This window comes from Trichechus manatus, unplaced genomic scaffold (assembly GCF_000243295.1).
Source record: "Trichechus manatus latirostris isolate Lorelei unplaced genomic scaffold, TriManLat1.0 scaffold00021, whole genome shotgun sequence".
NCBI lineage: Eukaryota > Metazoa > Chordata > Mammalia > Sirenia > Trichechidae > Trichechus > Trichechus manatus.
The window spans coordinates 16,981,252-16,997,058 of NW_004443957.1; the positions used below are offsets into that span (position 1 = coordinate 16,981,252).

General features: G+C 38.4%; 1 protein-coding gene across 3 annotated transcripts in view; it reads left to right on the forward strand.

Moving 5' to 3' along the window:
* CEP350 (centrosomal protein 350) overlaps positions 1-14,482 on the forward strand; it is a 174,643-nt gene extending 160,161 nt beyond the window's left edge. For all 3 annotated transcript variants that reach the window (XM_023728085.1, XM_004372876.2, XM_023728084.1), the window contains one exon: positions 10,572-14,482. In XM_023728085.1, the coding sequence (XP_023583853.1) occupies positions 10,572-10,736 (165 nt within the window). In that variant the 3' untranslated portion in view covers positions 10,737-14,482. The remainder of the gene's footprint in view (positions 1-10,571) is intronic.
* Positions 14,483-15,807: the final 1,325 nt, after the last annotated feature.

Here is a 15,807-nt window from a genome sequence, read left to right on the forward strand (position 1 = left end):
TGATAAAATACTTTCCTACTTTCTACAGAGAGACCTGGGCCTATATAACTTTGTATATTACAAATATTTTTTTGTTGTATTTTATCTAACATATCTATTTATATGAGAACTTTTTTGCATTATCTTACTCTACCATTTTGCTAGAATTGACAGCCTTGCCAATTAACTTTCTTACGCAGGATTTTTTCTTTTTTTATGTACTCAAGAGTTTTTCAAAACATAGTATTTGGATATTGCAATTCAAAAGAGCAAGAGAAGACAGTAGTTAATATTTTGGTCAGCCAGTACTATAGATAAAATGAAGCCATCTTTTCTTATAAAATTGATTTTTAGAAACATTTTTTTTTTTATTTCTAGAAATTCCTAGATTTTTTATTTCTGGAGTTTTGACTGTTGGCAGTTTTGCTTAGGAGCTCTTATTTTAAAGGGTCCTGAAAATTCCTGAGCCTCGTTTAATATTTTTAGGTGGCCTGAACCTCAAAATGCTGTAAATTGTGATAACTCCAAAATCCACTGCCGTTCAGTCAATTCCGACTCATAGTGACCCCATAAGGTTTCAAAGGCTGTGAATCTCTAGAGAAGCAGACTGCCACATTTTTCTCCCACAGAGCCCCTGGTGTTTTTGAACCACTGACCTTTTGGTTAACAGCCAATTACTTTAACCACTGCACCACCACGGCTCCTGGTAAATTGTGATAGTGCCACTAAAATTGGAGAGGATGGCATGGCAGTTGAGAGCAAGATCTCTGAAATTAGACTGGCTGTAAGGTTCCAATCTTGTCTGTACTACTTACTAACAATGTGACTTTGGGTAAGTTACCTTACCTCTCTGTGTCTCAGTTCCCCCATCTGTAGAGTGTCAACCTATAGAGTTGTGTTAATGAAATATGATTAAGTATTAAGTGGTATATAAGAAGGTCAAAAAAAAATTAGATATTACTAATATAATAATTTCATTGATTTACAATAATTCTCTCACTTGATCTCTGCCCTCCCTCTCTGCAAATAGCCAGAATCCAAATTATGTTAATTTAGAACTTGGGTCAGCAATTTGACTTGGTGCTATAATACAGAACTATGAAGATTTTGTTTTTTAAGGTGTTAAAGTAAGAATTCCATCTTTTTTCTGTTGTGGTAAAAATATACGTAAGAAAACATATGTCCCTCAACATTTTTTATGTGTACAATTCAGTGACATTAATTACATTCATCATGTTGTGCAATTATCACCGCTGTTTCCCAATTTTTTCATCACCCTTAGCAGAAACTCAGGATGAGTTAAGAATGGTTAAGCATTCAGCTACTAACTGAAAGGTTGGAGGTTCGAACCTACCCGGCAGCTCTGTGCGAGAAAGACCTAATGATCTGTTCCCGTAAAGTTTACAGCCTACAAAACCTATGGGGCGGTTCTACTCTGTCACATAGAGTCGTTGTGAGTTAAAATCGACTTGACGGCAGCTAACAACATCAACAGAAACTCAGTGCCCTTTAAACAATAACTTCCATTTCCTCTTCTTTCTGCCCCTGGTAACCACTATAAACTTTGGGCTGTATACATATTCCTGTTCTAAATATTTCATCGTATAAATGGGATCATGCAACATTTGTCCCTTTGTGTCTGACTTATTTCACTCAGCATAATGTTTTCAAGGTTCATCCATGTTGTAGCATGTGTTAGAACTTCATTTCTGTTTATGGCTGACTAATATTCCATTGTATGCATGTAATGTACTTCTTTATCTCTTATAATAGATTTTAACTTAAAGTATATTTTGTCTGACATCAGTATAGCCATCCCAGCTATTTTTGGTTACTGTTTACATGGAATATTTTTTCCCACCTTTTCACTTTCAACTTATTTGTTTCTTTGGACCAAACATATGTCTCTTTTAGACAGCATACAAATAGATCGTGTTTCTTCAATCATTCTGCCAGTTTCTGCCTTTTGGTTGGAGTGTTTAATCCATTTACATTTACAGTAATTACTGATAAGGAAAGACATACTTCTGACATTTAGCTATTTGTTTTTGTGCATCACAGTATTTTCCCCTTATTTCCTCCAGTACTGCCATAATTTGTGTTTAGTTCATTTTTTGTAGTGAACCATTTTGATTCCCTTCTCCTTTACTTTTATGTATATTTTAAAGATACTTTCTTTGTGCTTACCCTGAAGATTACATTTCACATCGTAAATTTATAACACCCTACTTTAAGTTGATACCTACTTAGTAACATACAAAAATTCTATTCCTATACTGCTCCTCTCCCTTTATGTAGTTGTTATCATAAATTTATATCTTTATACATTACATGTCCAGTAGCCAAAATTTATAATTATATTTTATGTATTTGTCTTTTGGAATCATCTAGGACATAACTATTAAAAGTACAAGCCAAAAATACTGTAAAATTCACACTTATATTTGCCCATGAGATTACCTTTATCAGAAATCTTTCTTTTCTGCATACAGCTTTGAGTGATTGTCAGTTATCTTTTCAGTTCTATCAGCACTTTAAATATGTCATTCCATTGCCTCCTGGCCTCCAGGGTTTCTGAGAAGAAATTTGTACTTAATCTTATTGCATATCCCTTGTATTTGACAAATCACTTCTCTTTAGAAGCTTACAGGGTTCTGTCTTTATCTTTGGTTTTCGAGAGTTTAATGTATCTTGGTGTAGATCTTTTTGGGATTATCTTACTTGGAATTCATTGAGCTTCTTGGATTTATAGATTCAACTTTGGAACTTTTTCTGCGATTATTTCTTCAAACAGTCTTTCCATTCCTTTCTCTCTCTCTCTTCTTTTTCTGAGATTCCTATGATGTATAATTGGTTCACTTGATGGTGTCCCATCACTCCATTAGGCTTTGCGCAGCTTTCTTGATCCTTTTTGTTTTTGATCTTCAGACTCAATAATTTTGATTGCCTTATCCTCTAGGCTGCTGATTCTTTATTTTGCCAGCTCAAATCTGCTGTGGAGTTACTCTGTTGAATTTTTCATTTCAGTTACTGTATTTTTCATCTTCAGTAATTCTGTTTGCTTCCTTTTTATAGTGTTTATCTCATTGTTGATATTCTCGTTTTGTTCATGTATTGTTTTCCTGATTTTAGTCCTTCGTCTGTGTTTTGCTTTAGTTCTTTGACAATGTTTAATATTATTGTTTTAAAGTCTTCTATTTTGTCCGTTATCTTGAATCTATATAAACAGTTTCTCTCCTTTTGTGTTCTTTTGAATGGGCCATCCTTTCCAGTTCTGTTGCGTGCATTGTGATTTTTTGCTGAAGCCTGGACATTAGAATATTACAATGTGTTAGCTCTCTCAATCCCCCCTGTATACACAGTAGTTTTGAAAGCACTCACTAATTCCTGCTAAAAACTCTCAGGTGGCCACAGCCTAGAGTCTTTGCTCACCTCTCCTTCCTCCACCCAGTGAGAGCTCCTGTTCAGGCCAAACTGAGGCTTAAGTCTTTCAAGCAGAGTAATAGGAGATGACGTCCCAAAGGTAATGTGGAGACCAGATCATGTAGGGTCTTACTGGCCCTTGTGAGGACTTTAGCTTTTATTCTGAGTGAAATGGGAAGACATTTGAGGATTCAATGTCAGAATTCAGAAGAGTGACATACTCTGACCTAAATTTTAAACAAGATCACTCTGGGGCTTCTGTGTTGAGAATAGACTGAAGAGTGGCAAAAGTGGAAGCAGGGAGATCAGTAGAATATTATAATAATCCAGGCAAGTGATAAAAGTGGGTGTACCAGTTTGGAGGTATTGGAGGTTGTGAGAAGTAGGCAGATTCTGAATATATTTTCAAAATAAAGCAACAGAATCTGCTGATAAATTGAATATGGAGCATAAGAAGAAGAGAGGTGTTAAGGATAACTCTGTTCGATTGGCTTGAGCAGCTGGAAGGATGGAATTGCCATTTGCTGATTTGGGGAAAAATGGGAGAAGCAGGTTTGAAAGGAACATTAGGAGTTCCATTTTGGACATGTTAAACTTGAGATGTCCAGTAGACATCCAAATGATGATATTGAGTAGGCAATTGTATATATGAGTCTAGAGTTCAGGCAAAAGGCCTAGGCTGGAAATATGAATTTAGGCATGGTCAGCACATAGATAGTATTCAAAGCCTTGAGACCAAGGAAGAGAGTATTTGATGAATAAAGAGGAGGTCCAGGCAATGGTTCTGGGGCATTCCAATGTTTAGGGGGTTAAGAAGGTGAGGGCAAGCCAACAAAAGAGACTGAAAAGGAGCAGGCAGTGAGGTATAGGAAAGCCAGGCAATGTGACTTCCTGGAATCCAGGTAAAAGTGTTTCAAGGAGGGGACCTCATACCATCAAGAAAGCAGTGCCGGGAGCAGAGCGCGTCCTTTGGACTGGGGTCCCTGCGCCGAGAAGCTCCTAGTCCAGGGGAACACCGAAGAGAAGAAGGCCAACAGAGAGAAAAAGCCTTCCTCTGGAGCTGATGCCCTGAATTTGGACTTTTAGCCTACTTTGATTGTGAGGAAATAAACTTCTCTTCATTAAAACCATCTACTTGTGGTATTTCTGTTATGGCAGCACTAGATAACAAAGACAGAATTTGGTACTGAGAGAGTGGGGTGCTGCTCTAATAGATACCTAAAATGTGGAAGCGGTTTTAAAACTGTGAATGGATAGATGTACGGCAGTGACAGAGGACCAGCAGCAGCAGAGTAGCAGCAGCAGCAGAGAACCAACAGCAACAGAACCAGGAGACCAGTGTGAGAAGGCGCTGGAGCCGACCCACGGAGCGAGAGAGCTGAGTGCCTGTGCACGGGAGGCTTCCTGGCGGAGTGGGGTGTCTCTGGGCACTTATCGGTGGATCTAGGCTTGCTGACCCATGGAGCGAGAGAGCTGAGTGTCTGTATGCACGAGGCTTTCAGGCGGAGTGGGGTGCCTCCGGGCCCTTATACCGGTGGAGCTACAGAGCTTTGGAACACTTGCCCCAGCAGGGCAGATGCAGGCATGAGGCCCGAGGGCCAAGAGGCCATAGGAAGCAGAAGCTGAAGAGACAAGGGACACAAGAAGCCAAGCTGCTTCAGCCTTAAGAGGTATGGCCATGACCTCAGGGGTTTCAAAGGGTGGAGCCATGGCTTCTGGTGTTTCTAAGGGTGGAGTTGTCACTCAGATGGACTAGGAGAACAGTGCGCCTAAAGCCAAGGGAGCAGAGTTGCTGTCCCAGTGGGCCTGGAAGGCCGAGCTGAAGCCCAGGGCCGAGGGGCCTCCACTCAAAATCCAGAGACTGTGGCCAATACCTAGAGTCTGGAGGGAGGGCAGGGCTATTGTGTAAATTGTCTCAGAGAACAGAAGATTATTTTCAAAGCCTTGAGGGCTAATGTAATGTGTTCTGCTGAGTTCCTTAGTGCCTGTTACCCCTTCTTTCCCTCCAGTTTCTCCCATTTGTAATGGAAATGTCTAGCTTGTGTCTGTTCTGCATTGTATCTTTGGAAGCAGATAACTTGTATTCTGGATTTCACAGATGAAGAGGATTTTTTGGATTTTGGACTTGCAGTTAAGAACTTTTGCTATGATATGATGGGGTGAATATGTTTTCCATGTTGCAAAGATATGATTTTTTGGGGGCCAAAGGGTGGCATGTCATGGTTTGAATTATGTCCCCCAAAAAATGTGTGTATCAGTTTGGCTAGGCCATGATTCCTGGTACTGTGTGATTTTCCTGTATGTTGTAAACCTGCCTCTATGATGTTAATGAGGGAGGATGGGTGGCAGTTGTGTTAGTAAGGCAGGACTGGATCTACAAGACTGGATTGTGTGCTGAGGCAATCTCTTATATAAAAGACAGAAGTGAGCAGTGAGATGGGGACCTCATACTATCAAGAAAGCAGTGCCAGGAGCAGACCACGTCCTTAGGACCGGGGTGCCTGTGCCGAGAAGCTCCTAGTCCAGGGGAACACCGAAGAGAAGAAGGCCGACAGAAAGAAAAAGCCTTCCCCTGGAGCTGACACCCTGAATTTGGACTTTTAGCCTACTCTGATTGTGAGGAAATAAACTTCTCTTCATTAAAAAAAAAAAAAAAAAAGTGTTTCAAGGATAAGGGAGGAATCAGTTGTGTCAAATGCTTCTAATAAATGGAGTAAGATAAGAACTGAGAATTTACCAGTGGATGTAGCAGTGCAGAGGTCATTATTGATCTGAATACAAATAGTGTTTATGGCATGGATGAAGTAAAAGCCTGACTGGAATGGGTTCAAAGAGAGAATCAGACACAGATTAGGGAAAGCAAAAATGGACACTTTGAAAGAGTTCTGTTAGAAAAATCGAGGGAGAAGTGGTAATAAGAGAGGGTTCTTTTAGCTTGAAAGAAATGTGCTGTTTGTATGCTGGTGAGAAAGAGTCAGTAGAGGAAATTTGATGATGCAGGAGAGAAAGGAGAATTACTAGAGCAATATCCCTGACAGGCTTGGCCTCAAACTGAATATTAATTGCTCTTTAAAAACACTTGTAACATGATAAACAATTCTACTAAACATTTCATAATAAACAGTTGCTTCTTTTCAAATTAAGAGTGTTGCTTACCTGTGGAACATAAAATGATACTCATCAAGAGTGTGCTTCTTAGCTCAGGTAGATACATGAGACTAAATGGGCAGCTCCTGTCTGGAGGCGAGATGAGAAGGCAGAGAGGGTCAGGAGCTGGTTGAATGGACACGGGAAATCCAGGGTGGAAAGGAGGAGTGTGCTGTCACAGTATAGGGAGAGCAACTAGGGTCACATAATAATGTGTGTATAAATTTTTGTATGAGAAACTAACTTGAATTGTAAACTTTCACTTAAAGCATAATTTAAAAAAAAATTATCAGTAGCCCCCCCCTCCAAAAAAAGAGTATTGCTTGGACTGGAAAAGTCCATAATCAGTCTAACTGTACATGTGTCTTTAGGCATTACTGAGGTAAGTAAAATACAAAGAATGTTTTTCAGGCATAAAGGCCTCCTGTTAGCTAGAAGGATTCCCTGGGTGGTGAAAATGTGTAACACGCTTGGCTGCTAACCAAAACGTTGGAGGTTGGAGATTCAAGTCCTCCCAGAGGCACCTTGGAAGAAAGGCCTGGTGATCTACTTTAGAAAAATTAGCCATTGAAAACTCTGTGGAGTACAGTTCTACTCTGACACAATGGGGTCGCCATGAGTTAGAATTGACTTGACAGCAACTGGTTCAGGTTGGTTAGCCAGAAAAGAAGTCTTTCAGCTCTAGTTCTCATTCATCATCTTTTTACCCCTTCACAAAGGCATTGATTAATTTACAACTTCGGTTAGCTAAGAATGTGAGCTCTTTTTAGCAATGCATTCTCAAAATATATATGATGTGGAATGACTAACAAGTAATTAGACCAATTTTGCATATCTTTTATGTACAGTAGCCTTCAAAAATCTTCCTGCTATAGGCAGAATTGCACTTAAAATGCCAAATCCTGTAGTGAAACTACCTAGCTAGTGATTGAATTTCCTTTACAACCTATGATCTGATAAGGTACTCACTGGCTCCTGAGTTTCTACTTAATGTTGATAAGTTCTTTCTCATATTGAGCCTAAATTGGTTTTCACATAATTAATTACAAGTTGCTTCTACAGCTTTGGGATTTTACATAACAAATTTTAACTCTTCCTATGGCCTTTTGAAGCAGCTATCATGTTCCATCTGAATCCTTTATTCTCCCTATTAAACCTTGGTAGTCTCTCCTGTTGTGTGATGTAGTTTTGAGTCCCTCAACATCATCAATTTTAGCTGTTTGTCAGTATCCTTCTTTAAATGCAATGCTCAGATTTGACCAGGTGATATTTCATGTGTTGTTTAATTAGTACATTCATACAACCTATTCCCTTTTTCTAGATACTATACATTGATTAATGCAGTTTATGATCACATTTGTTTTGTTTTAACCGTATCATACTAACAGGAGCTTGGGAAAACCCTGAGATGAAACCTGTGCTTTTGTAGTTATTTTTTTTTTGGACCCAAGAATAGGGCCTTATTTTATTCCTTCATTTTGTTAAATTTGGCCCATTGTTCCAGGCTGCCAACACATTTCTGGATTCTCTCTTCCAACATTATTTTCCCAGCTCATGTCATCTCTGAAATTGATATACCTGCCTTCATCTAGGTCATGGCTCAAAATGATGAGCTGAACAGTGCCGAAGGCAGTCTTTCAGTATTCACTAAAAATACCCATATTCCAAATATTTATTTAGCACCCTCAACTTGTACTGTCCTCGTCATTGGGGAATCGTAAATATAAAGAAACAAACCTTTAGAAGCTCACAGTCTAGTGGGAGAACAGATATATAGAATATAATCCAGTGTGGTAATTACTGTAATGGAATATGAACAAAATAGAATGGGAGCACAGAGGGAAAAGCTCCAGAGTCTTTCAGGCAGAAACTTCCTTTCAGGTTGATAGCTGTCCTTTTGAATCAAACAATTATGTCTACCTAACTGAACATTCCGTTTCTCCATCTTTTTCACAAGGATATGGTGAAAGACCTGACATACGCTTGCTGAAATCTGGCCACATTTCTAAATTGAAGTTAATGTTAGTCTGACTGTTTAATGTAATGTAATTTATATATGTGTGTGTGTGTGTGTGTGTGTGTGTGTGTGTGTGTATAGATGTGTGTGTGTGTGTATTGTTTGTTTATTTTCAGGATCCAGAGCAGGAGAAATGTGGAATAGAATAGAATAGACTGAGATTAGAAGAAAGAAAGAGGCAGATTTGTAGGCTGTAATAGCCATCATTTGCTATAGTTGAAGTTCCATGTTGAACTTTGAACTTTCTGATGGCCAGAAGCAAAAAGCAAAGCATGATGTTAGTTCTCACTGAGAGGGAAATAGTTCTTGTTCTTAAGGAGGAGTAAAGCTTACCCCAACACTGAAGCCTTATGTGGGGCAACATTGAGGGTCCACTGAGATGTAATGCATAATGTCCTGAGCATATTTCTATTTTAAGTGTTAAGAAAAGCTTTCATTAGGACAGTGTTTCCTAAATTTTGTGATGGGGGAAGGGATTGCTCAAAGAATAGATTAATATCAAAGGCTGAGGGAACTTATCTGTAAAAAGGAAACCTGTACAAACTTTGTTTGAACAAATAAGTTTATTGAGAATGGGAAATTTTTCTGGGGGGGAGAGGGGAGAATTACCTGTTAACTTTCGCAGAACATGGTTGTCCCTCCGCACCAGTTTGAGAAGTGCTACATTAGGCTGTTTCTTATAGCATCCTTCAGTAAGAGGGAAACACCAATTTTTTGGTAGGTTAATGAGTATTTCTCATATACCTACACGAGAGGATTTTGTGGTCAAATTAATATGGAAATTCTTCAGTTAAACAAGTTTCTTTACTGGTGGACTTCTCTGAGTCTCTAAATAGGCTAATATATATTGTGATCTCCCAGAGGGAGTTTTTCAAAACTCATTTGACTATCAAACCCTTTTTAGTGGCACATCTGTTCCATGGAGCATAATTTAGGAATGAGTGTTTTATATGTCCATCAAACAAACTTCCCCAAAGAGAAAGAATGTGTCAGCCACCTTCTCATATATTTGTCAACCCCAGCGTAGGGTATATGTTGGACAATGCTGTTCTTCCCTTCCTGGCTCTCTCAGTCTCCAGCATAATGTGGTCTCTTTCTCCCCAGAGTCTTCTCATTTCCTCATAACAGGGAACCAGAGTATATGGTCTCCTCTTTGCTTCTTCTACCTTTTTTGAGATGACGTTGTGACTAGGGCATGTCAGAAGCTTGTTATGCTTGGCTTTTTTGCCACGTTAGACTTCTGGTTAGAGACCCCCGTCACTGCAGTGAGCTTCATTAAAATTTGTGACTAGATCAGGATTCACTATCTACTTCCTCTACCTGACCTCCATCCCACTCACATTATCATTGTGTATAATGAGTCTAACATGGTTTTTTATAGGTAGTTTTTTTTATTATTATTTATATTGCAAACAATAAATCTTTTCACAGTTATTTCTGGTTTTTTTAATTAGTTTTCCTTTACCTAGGAATCTCAAAATCCTAAAATACAAAAAGCAAGAATTGTATAAATTTTTTTTAAATATAAACTTAAGCAGTATTACATTTTAAAAATACTCTAATGAATATGAAATTTTATTCATTTATTTCTAATACTCTAGATTCATATTTGTTATTATCTTTGGATATATGTATTTTATTGTTATAAATCCATGTATCTAATATTTTACATTCTTCTCTTCCCCTTAATTTCTTTACGTGTTCCTTATGTTGGAATAGACTGCATAGTTGTAATCCTTAATATCTATAGGATACTGGAATATTGTCAAATTGAAATGTATTTTTGAAGCCAGCCATTTTTCTTTTATTTGCCAGTGGAGTTTTTTCAAACTGTTTGCAGTTTTAGAAGGGGTATTGATATCATCATATACATTACTTTTTTTCTTCTGGCTTATTTTCTTGAGCTGTATTCTCATGGATGAGACCACAAAGTCAACAAATATAATTGGTTTCCTAGCTTTTGTGTAAGAGTGACTCCCTAAATATCTTCTCTTCTGCATTCTAGGTACAGGAGCTCCACGAGGAGGAGGCACAGTGGGTGAACTATGACGAGGATGAGCTGTGTGTGAAGATGCAGTTAGCTGATGGGATCTTCGAGACCTTGATCAGAGATACTATTGATGTTCTGAATCAGATCAGTGAAAAACAGGGGAGAATGCTACTTGTGTGACACCTTGCAAATAAATCGAACACTGAGTGCTAACATGAGTCCTGGGCCTTTCTGCCTCCTGATATACACCCCATCTCCATCATAGCAAGAGTGCTTTTGGACTTTGTACCTGTTCTTAAAGACTGCTGGTTTGGAGTTCATGGGACATTGTGGTATATCTGGTATTACAGCCTTTGCCTTTAGAGACTGTCCACTGGATTAATTGGTTATTTTCAGTGGACAGAGTTGCACTCCTAATGTTAACACCCAATATAATTCTACACCTCTTGTTAACACCCCTATTAAGTCTCAGATGAGGGCTGAAAACACCAGACTTACCTCTTAGCTTAGACTAGGGTATCACTTCCTCAAGTCTGAAGTCAGACAAGAGAGCTATATAGATATATGCATCATATCATTTTTTAATGTATTGCTGGCCTGTACCATGAAAGTCATAAATGGACATTACAGTCTCTAAACAGTATTAAACCCACAACCACTTCTAAATAGGCAGGTTTAATGTGTGCCTGTTTCACATTCTCAAGTTCATTTCATTTTTTTTTTTTTGAAGACCATTTTCTTCCATTATTGCAGTTTAGGAGATCCAAATGGACTGTCAAGTTAACAGAAATAAATGGTAGCCTTGCTTTCTAAGCACCATCTAAAGAGTTTTAAACCATTGCATTATTTTTAGTTTATATGGGCATGAAAACAAAGAAATGCCCCACTGAAGACTGGGCTCAAAGGACTGATGCAGCGCTGGTTCTTCCACCCTTTGTTGTACCTTGCACTTTTCTTACCCCTTCTGAACCTCTGCCAGCTGCTCCCAGAATCACAGATACTCAGGACCATCTCAGGCACCCAGGCATGGCAAAAGTGGAAATAATTCATTTTGGCCTTCAAACCTTCAACTCCCATCTCTACCCAAGAAATCAGAGACACCGTTACTTGAATGATTTAGGAAATGAGTGTGTGCACCAAAGACAAAAATATATCGTCTATTTTTTGTGTGCTTGTTTTGTGCTATGGAACATTTTTTAATTTATTTTAAGATAAATTATTGAGTTGAAAATGTGTGTCCCTATTCAGAAGTGAAAGATTCTTGCTTGTAATAGTTAAACTTCTGTCTTGAAGCTTCTGTGGTTCACAGTCTTTGCACAGGAAACCTACGGTTTGAACAAATCCATATACATATCGAAGAAGTCAGTTTAATTCAGTGAAAAGAAGATGCGCTGTTCCAAGACCACCTGCAGGAGCAGGAATGGGATAAGATGATTTAAAGACACTGTACAATTTAATCCCACCTCTCCTGCAGCATTGCTTCTCACAACTAGTACCTACATCTGAAAAAGTACATAGACTCCAGCTGCTACATGAGAGCACACGTGATGCTCTCCTGGGACCTCAGGGTCCTGCCTTCTTGACTGGTTTCTCTTAATCAGTCCTATCCCTCTTCAAGTAATCTAGAAGAATGCGGATAATCTTAGGCGTGAATGTAAATGCCTTAATATTGAAGGTCCTGATTAGAAGCATGATATAAGACATCTACTGGATTCATACTTACAAATATCCTGGAATGTTATAGCTTCAAAATATGTTAGAAAAACCCCAAAGATGGTCTAATCTTTTAAGTGTGCATGTTCGTTCATTTCTGCATCTTTCCTCTGAACTTGCCTTTGCGTCTCAAATTTTTCACTATGCACACTTCCATTTCTCTTGGTTTCATCTTGTCATTATGAGAAACTTACTGAAATAATCATTGAATATTTGCATTTTGCACAATAACTGGTATGGTAGCTCTTGACAAATAAGGAAAGCACTGAAATGTTGTGATTGGGTCTAGGGGGATGCTCAGATCAATGTATTACCAGCATTTTTTCTGGGCTTTTGACGTTGAGCTGTAGTCCTGTAGCCATAATGAGCAAATTGACTAGAGAAGCAAGGATTTCTTGGGGTTATTAACCAGTAGTGTGGAAATAACTATTTTCATGTAGCCAAGGAAAAGCAGAGGCTTTGCTTTTCAGTTTGTGTTTGGAAGACAGAAAACATCTTGTCTCATCCTTTGGCTGTTTGTAGGATCACGTTGTCCTTATGATACTGCAACTTTATAGCTGCTGTACATTTTTTATAAACTAATATGAAAATATTATAGGAGTATAGGTTCTTTTTCTACACCCTCATTATTTGGGCCTAAAATCAACTTTTAATATAAAAGTTTATCTTTACTCTTTATGCCATTACAGTCCCAGAAAAGGGAAAAATAATAATGTAAGTCCATGGCTCAGCAATCTGGGCTTAGAGTCCCCTGGTAAGAAATGCTGCCAAGAATGTGGCAGCAGGGGCCCTAACGTGCCCCAGCTGTCCTTACTATGTTAAGTATCCTGGGTTCCAGATGAGAGGCAGGAATAGATTGGTTTTATGCCTTGCTGGAAATGATTATTCATAGTTTGGTAGCAAAAAAAATCCAAGGAATCTATAATTAGCAGATTTCTTCTTATTTTAACTACCTGGATATAATTGTAAATGGGTTTATTGTTGGTGTCAGGAAGGATAAATACGGATACCCAGCCACTCGTTCCTTATTGGGATCTTTTTAATCAAGCTCTGCCTCTTAACCAAGAATCTAAATAGTCCCTCTTTCTAATCTTTATTCCTTCTCCCCACTCCCCCATCTCTTTCACTCTTTCTTCATTATTCCTCTAAGTAAAAGATCTTTACATCAGCAGTAATATCTTTTAGAATAGCACCATCAGAATTTAGTTGTAAACCAACGTCTAGGCTTCAGATTTACTTCTGAGTCCAAAATAATTTGTGCTATCCAGGGTCCCTAACTCTGGGTTAAATAAGTACAGGGTATAGATTCCCTCTTCAGGTCTAAACAGGAATTTTACTCTAGGGAAAAGTGGGAAGAGCTCAAAAGTAGTTAATAAGGAAGGTAATTTATTTTTCTTTTACCTAAAAGAAAAGAAAATTCCTCCTGTGACTACAGGTCTCTGAGAAATTATCTTTCTAAAGAGATTTCATTGCTCATGAGAGTGTTGTGGCCTATTGATAAAACCAATTTTGTTCACTTTCTTGTCTTGAAAAAAGTGGCCTTAGCTTTTTGCAATACTTGAATAAAGTGTGTACTCGCAAAAGAATTTCTGTAGCACAGCATTAGAGACTCATAACTTTTATGCAAGGAGTTCAAACTTACATCTTCCTTTTACTACCTTAAGAATACTAGTGAATAAAACATTAATTCAAAAAGCAAATGATAGAAACTACAATGATGTTTAATGCAAATTGTAGGAATTTATATGTTTACAAATCATCTTAAACTGGTTGTGCAGCAATTCAATAAAATATCTTTGTATTATAAAAATGTGAAGAAAAAAATGTTAACTGATGTAAAGGAGGTACTGTCATTTTAATTAACCTATGTTTAATAATAGCTTTTCCTTCCAGACTTTGCAAAGCCTTCTTGGTAAAACACATTGCAAAGCATTCTCTGGGAGGCCCAGCCTCCTTGTGTGTACTGTATTGTGCAGACATGAAAAATAAACCCGTTTACTGTGTATGTGTAAATAGCCTGGTCATCAGGCCATTTTCAGCCAATAGTCACATCCAGTGCAGCTTTGCACAGAAGACTTAAGGGTGTGGTTTGTAAGTATGATCTGTAAAATAACTGGGATGAATTCCCGTGTATACCTGTGTAAATAGATTTGTTAACTGAAATATACTTTAAGAAAAGATAAAATCTGTAAATAAACTGATTTATAAATTAATTTCTTGTCAGGTGTTTATTTTTCCCCATAGTTTTGAAAACTACCCCCCTTAAAATTTACCTATTTCTGATTTCTTATTTGGACACAGGACACTTCTGCTTGGGCCATAGAATAAGGTGAACTGTGTGTAAGCTGGTTTCCTGCACATAAATGTTGTCTATACATGCATGTGAGCCACCTGGACTTTGACAGGTTCATCACTCATTCATTCAGCAGATAGTCATTGAGCACCATGTTTATGTTCTGAACTCTCTACTGATTGCTGAGGAGAGCAGAGAGACACAGTCCTTGCTTAAAGTTTGGTGAGAGTCATTAAAAAACAACTTCTAAAACAGTGCATGACAATTGTAATAAGTGCTGCAAGGGAAGCATACACAGGGTTTGAGATACGTAATAGAAGGACCCAGCAGGGTAGGGTGGGTCAGGGAGGAATTCTCTGATAAATTGTAACTGTTGTACACTGATGGGCTTCTTGCCTGTCATTCATGCCTAATATCATTTCTCCGAATGACTTGAACTCTATAATACCCTGATTATAAATCACCCCTGCAAAATAACACATTTGGAAAAGTCACACACACAAGTGGGCCACAAAGAAGAGCAGCCATCTGATGACTAGGTGTGGAGGCTATATTTCTAGAAATATGGGCTTGGAGAAGAATGGAACTGGAGGTACAGAATAAAAATTCCAAGGATGGAAATGGATAGCACTCAGGATAATCATCTCTGGTCCAACAGATGAGAAGAAGAAACCACCAACATCTCATCTGAATTGTAGTAGCCTCCTGATGGCCACCTCTACTACACCTTTAACCCCGCACACAGTTGTGAGCATTAAAGAAATTCTCAGAAAAAAAGACTCATCCCAAACTGCAGTAGAGTCTAAGAAACTCTTTAACTCCTGAAAAGAAGATATTTGAATGCCTTCTATGTGCCAGATACCATGCTTGGTGCTAAGGACAGATAGTAATGACAAATTGAATCTTGCACAAAAGACCAAATACTTGCAATCTTGAATCAAAATACATGAAGATGGAACGTAGATGAGAGGATGCACAGCACAGCAAAGCCAAGAAGGGTGAGAACTAAGTGCCTGGAGAAGTGAATACTGAGGAGAAACAATCCAGTGCCCTACAAAAGCCCAGGAATTGGAGGCACTGGCTACCACAGAAATAGGTGTGAAACATGGGACTGAAAACAGGGAAATCGATTTCAAGTCTGAAAGGAACAATTACACCTCACGCCATCCCCACCCCTCTCCCTCAGGAGGCAGTTTATTCTCTGGAGAAACTGAACCAGAGAAATCCTGAACTTAAAGACACCAG